At 35.2% G+C, this 13,042-nt stretch overlaps 1 protein-coding gene across 2 annotated transcripts in view; it reads right to left on the reverse strand.

The window, feature by feature from the left end:
* Window positions 1-426: 426 nt before the first annotated feature.
* GRIK2 (glutamate ionotropic receptor kainate type subunit 2) overlaps window positions 427-13,042 on the reverse strand; it is a 439,138-nt gene continuing 426,522 nt past the window's right edge. For both annotated transcript variants that reach the window (XM_087774640.1, XM_087774639.1), the window contains one exon: window positions 427-4,731. In XM_087774640.1, the coding sequence (XP_087630766.1) occupies window positions 4,567-4,731 (165 nt within the window). In that variant the 3' untranslated portion in view covers window positions 427-4,566. The remainder of the gene's footprint in view (window positions 4,732-13,042) is intronic.

Raw genomic sequence — 13,042 nt, forward strand, 5'->3', positions numbered from 1 at the left:
TGAATAATTTTATTTTTAATCAGAACTACATTTTAGAGTAAAGCCAAATAAAAAGGGGTTTGAAAATTAATTTGAAAGTGTCAGAGGTGCTTGTAGGAAGGAGAAAAGGCAAGACTGGAAAGGAACAGAACACTAACATACTTGAGGTTGGAAAGCAATGATCTTGGATGTCAGACAAGTCAACCTCAGTGACCCTTTCTTTTCCTACACATCTTTGAAAATATGACAAAAAGCACAATTGCTCTTATTTTGCCTTTAATATTCTATCAGTATTGTATTGTATCAGTACACATTTGGGGATGTATTGGACAAAATCTTGATTTCTTTGAAGTAGGAGTTTTGACACTGCTTTCAAAGTAGTCAGCATTTCGATCATCATATTTTGTGATTGTTGATGTATTTGGGGACTCTAGTGTATTTGGAGACTAGAGTGAAGTTGTGTCTAAAGTACTTTAAATATTTTTCTAATATCCTTAATATATTAATAATATAAAAATTATTTTATAGCATTTTAACCTCTTTGTATCCTGTTATCTTTGTTCATAACCATTTTTCCCTGAAAACATTTTGATTTTGTAGAATATCAGGGCATTTCTCCTACTTCTATTGGAGGCTTTGGATTTTGGTGGGTTTTTTTCTTCATAAATTATGTCTTTTCTGTTCTGAAATATTAACTAGTTAGTGTAGTAGGGCTAAACAGTGTTATTTTGGTTTTTTGGAAGACTATGGATGAAACCAGGAAAGATTATTACACAGAGCCTCAAGTAATATAAACATGAAATAACAGGTTCTTTCAAACCTATACTGAATTCTTCAACGAAAAATTGAGATAGAAACTTCAGAAAGTAATATCTCATAAAAAAACTGTCAGATACTCCCTGGATATGTTTGTATTTGTGTATAGGAGAATACTATTAAATGGCCTGCTGATGTCTATAATGGGCCAAATCTTCATTTACTATAAAGCACCACATATCTCTTGATTTCATCCAACTATTTGGCTCAGAATTTCCACTACCAGTCCTTCACTAATGACATTTCTCAAAAAGCTAAAATTTTGGGTTTTTTTTTTTGTGTCATTTATTCTGTAATATCCGCATAGTTATCCATTGCTATATAACCATACTGAGGCAACCTGAACACCCAAATTAAGATCTTGAGAATCCTTAAAGATTATAGACTCCTATCTTTCTTGAAACAGGTACAGTAAAAAAAAAAAAAAAAAAGTCCCGTTCAGTTTTTACCTCCAATTTTCATCCACCAGGTAGCACCATACAACTGATTTATAACTGCTTTAAAAGTCTTCTCTAGAGTGACATTCAAGGTCAGTCAGAGAAGCACCCATCATCCTGTCCTGGGAAATCAACACACTAATAAGAAACCACATAAAGCAGTTATATACAGATTCTGAATCTTCATGGGCCAGGTACTCACTTGATTTTAGCTGGTGTAGTTCCATTTACTTTAATGACACTATAGAAATTTATACTACATGACCTTTTGGGACTAAGTCATTCAGAGGCCTTTCAAAATGAGGAACTTTTCTTCAGAATAGAGGATTTCCTTCATAACAGCAAAGGGAAAATGAATCATTGAGCTTTCTGGGGTACAAAACTACCAGTACTATTTTCTGCTACTTTGACAGTCAACTCTTTGTTAGTCATTTTTCCTTAAATGTCTTAATTTTCTGAGAAAAATACAGAAATAATTACTAATGCACAACAAAGTAACAGGACGAATTAGTGTATAATTTTTTTAAAAAGCCGTTATCCTACTATGAATCTGTGGAGCCATGCATTTCTAGTCTCAATCTTAAATACAATTGTCCAGTTAATTTGCATATTTCCCTTAGTAATGGAAGGCTGAAATTCTCACTGAAATCTTAATTAAGCCACACTACTGCATTAGGATTCTTGTTTCTTGGAGGATTTTGGCCCAATAAAATATTTGGGACATATTCTGCAATCACACTTATTTTGGCTCACATAAATCTTAATGAGAATTAGTCATGCGCACCAAGGTGAGAATGGAGCTCCTGCTTATTTCAACAACCTTAATGGAGAAAAGAAAGGTTTGTTTGAATATAATACAGTATTTTATTACATGATTTTACAAACTCTATTGTAAATCATCAATCAAATGCAATAGCCAATTATTTTTTCCATTCCATACCATCATAATTAGGAGTTTTCATTGTGTTGTATGAGTTACTTTCTTTCCCTTTGTATTTTAAAGAATTAACGTAAACTTAAATATGTATTACGTAAGTATATTCATTTTCAGAACCTTTGCTGAAGGTGTTTTTATCTAGTTTATACTTCAAACAAAGACAACCTGTTCTTTGTTATCGCATAAATTGGGATGAAAATCTCACAAATATAAGAGAATTTGCTTTCTCAGTCCCTATTCACAATGGAAGTGGCCAGCTCAGTCTCTATGAAAATTTATGAGAACTGGGTAGTAGACACAAACCTCCCTCTTCCCCCCCATATTTCATGATATATTTTCTACAATTTGGATGATATATCTTATACTCCTGTGCTAGAAAGTTGATGATAAGATTAAATTAAACCCCAGTAAACAAATTATCTCATTACTCACCAATGACTGATTATCTATGATGATTTAAAGTTTGTTTTGTTTTTTTTTTAATTAGCCAAATTAATTATTTTCCATATAAAGACCACCTTCATAATCTTTTTTTGGTTGACATAACATTCCTACATAGCCCATCCTACACATTTTTAGTTGAGATGATACAAATTTACAGTAGATGGAGGTGCAAGATTCAGCATCTGTAGGGCAGTATTCCAAAATGTTATGTCCAGCAACTCACCACAGGCAGAACATATAAATTAGCTTTGAAGCAATTAAGAGCCAGATCCTGCAAAAACTTATCACAATGTGCTATACTGGCTTCTCTCAGAAATCCCAGCAAAGTCTCTGGCCACGTGTTTAGTGGCAAGAATTGGCAGGATAGGGCACTAAGCTGAGCCTAAGTACCAGTACTGACACAAAGTACTGTACATACATTGCTTAAATCACACAGCAAAAATAAAACAACTAAAACTGACATAATTTTAATGTTGTTTTTTTTTTTTTAATTTTGTGCATTGGATTCAAACAGCAAACTGAGTGCACTTTAACTCTTATCACAATGTGGTCAAGAGGTCTGTGTCTTTTACCATTTACACACAATTGTTCATGACAGCATGTTATCAGCCTAGTGGAAACCAAGGGTGTAGCATGGTAAGCAGTGGTGGTAGTGCACCTATTTTTTATATTATCTAACTTGAAAATATGTCTCTTCTAAGATTCCTTTTTCTTGATAAAAATAGTTTTCACCAAACGTTGGTGGTGCACACGCACTACCATTCATGCTTGGCATCACACCCCTGACAGAAACACATGTTCTTATTTTGTTGATAAAAAGTATTACAAAAATTTCCATACAAAAACTATTTTCATAGAAATCTTGCATTTCCACAAATAAACCTGAACATTTTTTTTTTTTTAAAAAAAAACTGCTCAAGAATTTTGTTCATTTAGTACTGTGACTGTATTGAAAAATGCAGTCCTCCTTAAAGTTCTCCACATTCACTTCTTTTAGGTGACCCATCCCACTTCCAATATTCGCGAGAATTGCACAGGCTCCATTGAGTTCAATTAGTAGCAGGAACAAGGGTTTCAAAACCCATTCAGGCTAAAATGCAAGCCCTCTATGTGTGAAATACACTGCTTCCCACCCCCCTCCCTCTTTTCACAATTAAAGAAAAAAAGTAATTGCTTATATCTAAAGTTGTAAGATACATTCCTTTGTACTAAGGAAACTTTCATTCATCTAAAAATTGGGTCAAAATTATGGAATTTTTTTGTTGTTTTTTTAGATCAAAGTTCCAGCCCAGGTAAATTTAAGTTACTGATTTTTTTTTAATTATTATTTATTAACTTAGTTCAGTGACACAGACAGTCCAAAAAGCAGGTGAGCATCCTCGTATTTATCCTTCTATTCATGGGATTCAATTTCTTCACTTTAACATTTCCTCCCATCCAGGAAGCTCATATCGCCTGTCCAGATGGTAGTTTCAGTCTACCAGCAGTTACCAACTCTTCTATGCTTGGAAGTTCGGAAGAACATATGGTTTCTTGTTCCACTACAGTTCTGAGATATTACTTTTACTAGACTCCTTTCATGGTTAGTATCGTCTCGGACATTTATTCTCCATCTCCTGGCAACCGTTGAACTTCAAAAGGAACCTGTAATTTCTCACTGAGACTGCATTTGAAACCAGCCACAAAACTTACATGGAACATTCATTCATTCAGAATGGTGGAAACCCATGACGAACAGTGTAACCCCGCATAACTTGGTTGATCCATGATGCTTGTGATTCGAGTCTGGCCATTGCAACTGCTGAGATCACAGAGTCTGTAGTTCATAGACACAGCGGCATGAGGTAACTCATTTTATTTTGCACAGGTTGCATATTTCCACAGGAAACATTCTCGCAAGGTTGTTTGGAAAAAAGACGACAGTTTGTGCTTGGGGTATTTGACTTCCCAGCTCTATGCCATGGTTTCTTTACCCGGCAACCTTCTGTCGTTAAACGTGTGCATGTTGATAACTTCTTCTGTTTTCACAATAACGGGGGCCTGTGGCTTGTGTTTTAATCGACGCTGACACTTCAGAGACATTCTTAGCTCCTCTACCATGGCACTACAGAAGGACCTCTACAGAGAGAAATAAAGGAAGAAGAAAAAAAGCAGCTGTAAGAAATGTTTAGCTACAATGACTAGAAGCAGATTCACTCTATTGGCACAGTCTTGTCAGTCTTGTAAGTTTGCTTTGTCTCAGCCTGGAGCTTATAACAAATTGTTGTCTTTTAAATATGCATCACATAATAATTAAAATGACTTATCAAGCTGTGATGACTCAGTGAAAAAAATTACCTTGTCTCTACAATTATTTATCTGGCAGCTACTGACTATGGATGCATATGATACATCATAAAAATATTTCAAACAGATGTTCTGTTAACATAGTTTAGCCTTACAGGATAGCATCTGAATGTAACATGTATATTAGGTGTTCAGTAAAATCTCCTTGCCCATATTTAAAAAAATAATACATTTCATTTCTATATGATTTAAATAGCTGTTCCTCAAAAAAACAACAGGCCTTAGTGTAGGAAGTTTACCTAAATTAATGTTTAAATACTGTTAAAATGCAGACCCCTTACTGAAAACAAAGATCTATTCCATTATTTTTAATATCTTGTGTATCTAAACACGTCTTCCACTACTATCATTTGTGGAGTATACATTTGCAAAAAATATTCAGTTTAATTGATCCTTATGAAGAGTATATTATGAGAAAAAGAGTTTATTAACATGTTTTCATCAAAAGCTAGATCCTCAAAGCCCTTTTTCCATTTTACAGAACAAGAATTTTGAAAAGTAATATAAAATCTCCCTTATTCCCTCAGTCTGACTGAATGCTCGACTGCTAACACTGTGGTGAGCAATTAGCCTCTCCTCAGTGTGAGAATTGGAGTATGGATGAAATATGGAAGAAGAGCAGCCTCAGTTTTGAGGTCTGTGAATTAATGACTTTTATCTTTTACTTTAACTTAAATGTTCTCCAGTGGAGAAGTGTATTAACTAAATAACATCCCAGAGCCTGAGATATTATGACAAGCCTCTGACAATTGCTCTCACCCAAAGCAAATTTGAGGTATAATCTAGCCCTTTGCATTTTGCTTTCTTAGTAACTAATCTCCAGTCCAGGGAGAGCAACTGGAGAGGAAAAAAAAAAAAAAAAGACAGAGCACCTGGAATTACTGTAAATATCTCTTCTCTTGATCATTGTTTGATTTTGTCTGATTAGTGGTAGATCATCAGTCAATATATGATTGTCTAATTTATCTCTCCAATCAAGAACTCTGCTTTATTTGTAAACCGTTACATCTTCATTATTCATACAAACCTCTAGTTTGGAGCTTAGATCCAGAAAATATTTAAGCACCTCACTCTACCTAGTTCTTTGGGAGCCTAAATTGAAACTGTGTTTATCAAAATCTGCATTCACCTTCCAACCTCCAGGACTGAAGGCACTCTGAGCAGTAAGGCACTCAGTTTTCCACATTAAACTTTATAGGTTCGTCATTTGGCCACAGTCAGTAGAAATTCTGCTAAACACATTGGTGCTTGGCTTAGTCCTCGATCCCACCAGAGTTCGTACGTACTCAAGTTCACCATGTGTAAGGTCATCAATTCAGTAGGTGTGCTCTCAAAGGACCTAACAAATCCAGTTCCTCAAAAAAAGTGGCAACTGCTAAAGAAGGACACGTGGCAGACATTACAACTTTCTTCTGTGCAGCTATTCATCAGCTGGAGCATTAGAGCTGAATGTGAGACACCTTTGAGAGCATCAATTCAACAGTGTTTTCTGCTGGAGGAGATTTAAGCTTCAGTGTCTCAGCAAAGTGCTGTAACCTACAGGCGTTAGACCATTGCAAGGTAAAAACACTTGCAGTTTCCACCTACTGATCCCGTTCCACTTTGCACAGAAGCGGTTAACAGAGGCAGAGCAGGAGAAAGTGAGAGAGGGGCAGCACAGGCTGTTCTGTAGATTAGGGATTATACCACACAGTGGCAGAGGAAAGACTTCAGGTAGCTCCTGTTTCACTGTTGACTTCAATATGTTTATGTAAAATTCTGTCCAGTGCAAAAGAGTACAAACATGAGTTGTCTCAGTCATGGGTTAGAACTGAACTGGAATCCCCCAAATCCTGAACAAATGCCCTCTTCTCTAGTCGTTTGCATGCGTAAGGGAAGGTGGGAAGGAAAGGGTCATCTTACTCTGGCTGTGATACACTTCCTTTCAAATATTCCTTTCTCCTGCTGAGTTTGAAATAAAGATATGACACCTACTCGATTTATGACAGAAAGGATTTAACCACCTACAACTAAGAAAAGTTTAAGTTGTGAATCCAAAGGAGAGGAAGGTATATCGCTCTGGTGCAGGGTCAAGCACAAGTCCTTCAGAGGCCAAAGTTCAAGACAAAATTCATCATTTCTGGCTGGCTACATGGAGTGACTTCTGCAATGGACGCTCATTAGCAATCCCTTTTAAAAATGTTCTGGTACACTGGGTTGACATCCAAGACAGAACTTATGGCTTTCACTGTGTGAATGAAGTGGCTAAAATTCCTAATTGAATGGTCTGAGCTGTAATATGTCAGATCTTCATGCATAAGATATCTTCGCTTAGCATTGTGTACAAAGCAGAAAACTGTAACTCCTTATCCAGCTATACTTCGAAAGAAAATATTCAATTCTCTTAGACTATCTCTTTTTTTAAGAAAGTGCTGTTGCTTAACATCAGAACTGCAGTTATGATTATGAATCTGAAATTAGCCCTGAAATCTTTCGAAAGGGCAAGATTTAATTTAATACTCCCTAATGGCTTACAGACTAAATTCCTAAGGCTTGCAGATCTTGGCATTTCCACAATGCGGGAAACCTAGCACATAAGACAGGAATTTCACAGGGAATCCATTAAGAAGTAAATGCTGCAACTCTCAGCGTTACATGACCTCCAGCCATTATATGGCTTTCACCTCTGGAATCAAAGACCTAACTGAAACATTCTGAGGAACAAAATCCTTCTAAATTTAAAAATGGTGCATTCGCACTTAACACTTTCAAGATTTGTCTTTTTTGCCAAGACACCTAACAAGAGTGCCAAAACAGAGTGAATCCTTCTTAAGATGCATCAATCCACTAAAACCTTTTTCAAAGATCTGCAAACACTTACCAAAGGGTATGAATTTTTAGGTAATGTCAGTAGGAACAGGACTACAATCAATAGCCGAGAGGTAGGAAGATACATGCACTTGATGCCAATATTCTGAAATATCCTGAAAATGAGATCTCAAGAAACTTGCCAACACATTTTATGTGAGAATTTTACCTGGATCTGAAAACTCATTAAATGAGAATTGTTGGCAAGATTGACAGTCCTAAAAAGGCAGTTAACACAATTTTGAGATAATTATTTTAACTAGAAAATTCTTCCATTCTGTGTTTGCAAATTATTTTGTATAAATTAAGTTCATGGGAACTTATATGCATATATTGTATTAAAATATGATATAATGACTTCATTTACTAAGTTTTTTATATATGCTCTGTATTTTAAAATATCAAATGTCTGAAAACAGTAAAGAGTATTAGCTCCCAGACAGTACCACTGTTTTGGTAACTGAGCACTGAATAAGAGAAATATTACATCTCTTTTTCTTTTTTTTTCTTTTTTTTTCCCCCAAATTTCACTCACTTATGTATTTTAAAAAAGATTAATTCAAGGCTATGTAAAAGTTCATGACCTGGATCCTTATTCTTCTTTGGGTTCTGTCTGAGAAATATAAGGAAGAGTTTCGAGCTGAAATTTTGATATTTTTGATATTGCAAAATCATGTTCAAAAAGGTTTACAAAGGAATACTTTATGTTTGACCTTTTTTTTTAATAGAAATACTTTTCTTGTCCCATTTCAGTTCCAACCTGTGTACAGTCTCTGTTTTCTGTACAGTTAAACTTTGTGTTCTTTCACCATTAAGATACAACTTTTGGAGTAATAAGACATGAAAAAAAAAAGCAGCTCTAGAATATTTCTTTTGTGACAGATAAATGACATTTTCAGATAAGATTTTATAAACTATAACCCAATATCTTGATCCTGATTTCAATTGACCATTCAGATTGTTACAGAAAAACAGTGAAATTTTACAGAACTTATAGGTTATATTTCAAAACTGTTGCCTATCATGAAAGTGAGCACTTTTAGTGTATAATACAAGACTCTCCACTTAATTCAAAGAACATAACCTTTTGCCACTGACTTACCTTCCACACTGCAGGCATGTTACAAGAACATCAGTTATTATTGATTTTTCACCAACCCTTACAAAATCGTAAGTTGTCTTCTTAAATGTTACCAGAAAGTAAATGCTGCCTCCAAGTCATCTTAGATCTAATCAAATAGCAGAAGAGTTGAAGGAAGGCATACAGTTCTCTAAACACTAGTGCAGTTAAGTGTAAGTGTTTTGTTGCAGCAAAGCAATCAGTATAAAACATTAGAAAAAAGAGCTGCAATTCTAAGCAGGGAGTTCAAGTGTACAAAAGAAAATTTTAATCAGAACTGTAGTTCTTAGCCTTTTAACACAAAACAATTTTGAAAAAGCTTTAGAAAAGTAACTGATACTTCTTTCATTTGCCACAGCTGACAGCTCACAAGTCATGTAAAATCAAGATAATAATTTTGCAAAATGTTACCACTGTTTACAATCTATTTAGACAGCTTGTGTATGGCTTTACGGCCTGAGAAAAAAAAACATATCTTTGCATGTATGTATTAATATGAAAGCTAGACAATATTTAAATTGTTTTCATTATATTGCTTTATAGAAATTTAGAAAGGTAATTAGAAATCATTATTAGCATTTGTTAGACAAAAAATTATGAGACTATCACCATAGATTTTGCTTTTAACAGCCTAAAAAGAGCAACAGGAAAACAGGAGTGTCATGCCTGCACCACTCTTAACATTCTGATTTAAGTGAGTAATATTCAATGTGTTTTAAATATAAAAATCTCCAATTGCTTGCTGTTTTATATTTTTTCCACTCTTTGATGCAGTTAATATAAAGTTGACTGTCAACATTCAATAAAAAAACTATAAGATTTACCCAGAAGTTCATTACTTCCAGTCTTGTGTGTCAGATAGTATTTGAAGCCTTGTTTAATTTTCTTAAAACCGTAACAGCAGTAATATTGCATCGCCTTGTTATGTTGTGTTATCGCTCAGTGTTCTAGCATTTAGGAGGATATATCAATCAAACTGTTTTTCATCTTCTTGAAGTTAACTGAAAATGAATGCACAGCACTACCCTGACCCTCCCTCCTAATCAGTTTCTGTTTCCATATGCCACTCCTCCAGGGATTTTGAATGTGTATATGGAAAACCTGTCAGTCTTAAACCCCCTAGACAGAAACACGAATCCTAGCAAAATATTGACTTAGGATAACAGAGAGATGAACAATTCATGGAATTAAAATAACCTCAGAAAAAGAGAAATCATATTTCACTGTAGTTCAACCATTATGATTTCAAAAGAAGTTAAATTGTAATGATCAGATTTTTAGGTTGCTTAGTTAAATACCTAGTCTTAGACATGACTGTTGATCGAAGGTGGTACACATATATATCTATATACTTATATATCTATATATACATAATATGGTTACATTAAAAATATTTTGCCACAGACTTTTCTGATGTAGTACACTTCCAATCCATAGCAAGTATAATGCACAAGTACGCCGCAGACTAAGTTCGCATCAATTAGCTGAAAATATCACCAATATATTCTCAATTTCAGATTTAGCACTTACTGCTTTTTTGGTAGAAGTAGAACAAGCAGCCATTTTAGGAAGTTATTTTCAGGCCAAAATGTATGGGAGATGTCATTGCCTACTGAAATACAGACAATAATACCAAGCAAAATGAAAATTGTAATTCCGTAAATTAAGCTTTGCTTCCAACACAGTACCTACAAAGTCGAGACCAGTAGAGTTGTTCCGGACAGCTTAGTGAAACATTAGGTTCTTCACTCTGTCACTGAATTGAATGCTGATTGTTTCAAGGACTTTTCTAGCTATTTTATGGAGAGGATCAACGAGAATCTGATAGGACTGCCCCTTCTTGTAACAAAACAACACTGAAATAATCTTCTGCGGGCTGAAGTGCTCACTGAGTTTGAGTTACGAGATGAACTTAGGTGACATACAAGGACCTCATTGCTGGCCACTTCTAGCATAGATTGTTAGCGTCTCCCAGTGGGACAGTAAGATTCCAGCTTGCCTTAAATGATCTGTTCAATGAATTATCAACTGGTGTCCAAAAAAACAATTCAGCCACTCTCAAATTCTAAAATTTATTTCCTGACAAAACAAAATGCACTCTGGTGGATGAGAGGGACCTCTGTTAAATCAACTCTGATTCCATTTAAAGTCTTCTGAAACTATTTAACCTGGTTTCCAGTCTGAGTGCAGCCTGACAGCTACACTAGTTCCTGTGGATGATGGGGAACTCCTATCAGTGCAGAAAGCTTTTTCAAAGGTGGATTTGTTTAGGTCTGCCAGCAGCCTTTCTGGCCATTGCACTGACCATGATGTTTTTCTGACTCACCTGTGGACCTAGGCTGGGGCAGATGGGATTGCACTTGTGTGGTTCCACTCTTTCCTCTCAGAGAAATCCCAGAGGATGGCATAGGGCAATTGCTCATCAGCCCCGAGGGCTCTCTCTCATGCAGGATTCCACAAGGTTTCATCCTGTCATCTCTCCTTTCAACATGTATATGAGGCCACTGAGGAGATAATGAAATAATTTGGGCTGTGGTGTCATCAGCACGCAGATGATACACAGTCCTACTTTCTTGTCAGACCAGGATGGTGCAGTCATTTTGCACTTCCAGTACCTGGCTGAAATAGGGGTATGATGGCAGCTTAATCCCAGGGAAATAGGTGCTATGTTGGACAAGGAAAGGAAAGTATTCAGAAGATATTATCTACCCTTATTATTCAGTTCCACCTCTTGTGAAAGAGGTTTACAATCTCAAGATTTCTCCAGGTTCCTAAGTTTGGTTCGGGGTTTTCAAATTGGATCAGTGGTGATAAGTACAGTCAGTGGCAATAATTTCTACTGGTGTGAAGCTTGCCACGCCAGTCCAGGTCTTCCAGAACATATTACTGCAGTACAGTGTCCCTGGACTATGGCTACAAATGACTTCCAGGTGCTTAAAAAGTGCTGATAGCAATTCATAGTACTTCAGCCATGTAGCTGCCGCTGAGCAAATAAATAACAGAATACATAATACTGATTATCTGATTTAGAATGATATCCAATGCAACATTTTAATGGTTCTGTATGTTGTGATCACAGCTATGCAGAGTATTTCCCTGCCTTTCAGCAGAGATGATCCTGATTGCATTGAAATCAGTCACCTGAGATCTTGTGCTCTCAGCCACTGGATGTGAAAGTTCATTCACCTGTTAAATCATTGTTGATCCTAAATCTAAATTCATTCTCTGTTCATCCAAGGAAGGTCAAGTTTGTTGATCTTCAAGCATGGTGAAAGGAAGTGATGATGATATGTAATTAATCCTTTGGAGTATGAATCTATCATGTGGATTAAAATGCTGTATATAACACCATATAGTTTAATTTGAAAATAAATAGTCCATCTTACAGAGATATTTTAGAAAATAAATACAAACTTTCTTACCTGAGTTTAGCTGTATCTAAACAGCTTTTTTTAAGTTTGCTTAGTCCACAGTACATTATCCACTGTAAAAATTTATACTAGTTTTACAGTTCAGTGTGATAGTAAAATTTGGCATGGCCTCAAATCATATTGAACAGAGAGAGACTATTAGTATTAATTTGATGCCAATGGTTTCTACTGTTTTGGAAACACTATTATAGTCATATTGCACTACATAATATCAAAATGGTTAGCATCCATTTCTCTATAATTACATGGTTTCATCTGGCAGTCTAGGATATTTTCTCAATCTAAAAGGCAGCTGGAAGTGCTTGTTGTTACTTGTTGGCTTATACAAAAGTCAAAGTAATCTAAATCAGATGAACTAAACTATGTTTGCTACTACACTTAGCTATAGTATAGCTGATTAATTCAAAATGCAAAGATTAATATTTATATATTAAAATATTTGTATACATGCCATGTTAAAGTAATATTTAGGGGAAGACAATGAAAAATTATTAGAAAGACATGAATGTTCTATAATCTGACATTTTTTTTTCCTTGAGAATGAAGAAAATATTTTTTTCAGAGGAGACAATAATTATATAATGTTAATGTTTCTTCTTTCTACTGATGAGTGAAAGTGAACTGTACTTGCTATAAAATAAATTACATGTAGGGGTTTCCAAAAATTTTTTATACAACTTTAAAT

This window comes from Nipponia nippon, unplaced genomic scaffold, assembly GCF_047370975.1.
Source record: "Nipponia nippon isolate SJK-2023a ecotype South Korea unplaced genomic scaffold, ASM4737097v1 scaffold_4, whole genome shotgun sequence".
NCBI lineage: Eukaryota > Metazoa > Chordata > Aves > Pelecaniformes > Threskiornithidae > Nipponia > Nipponia nippon.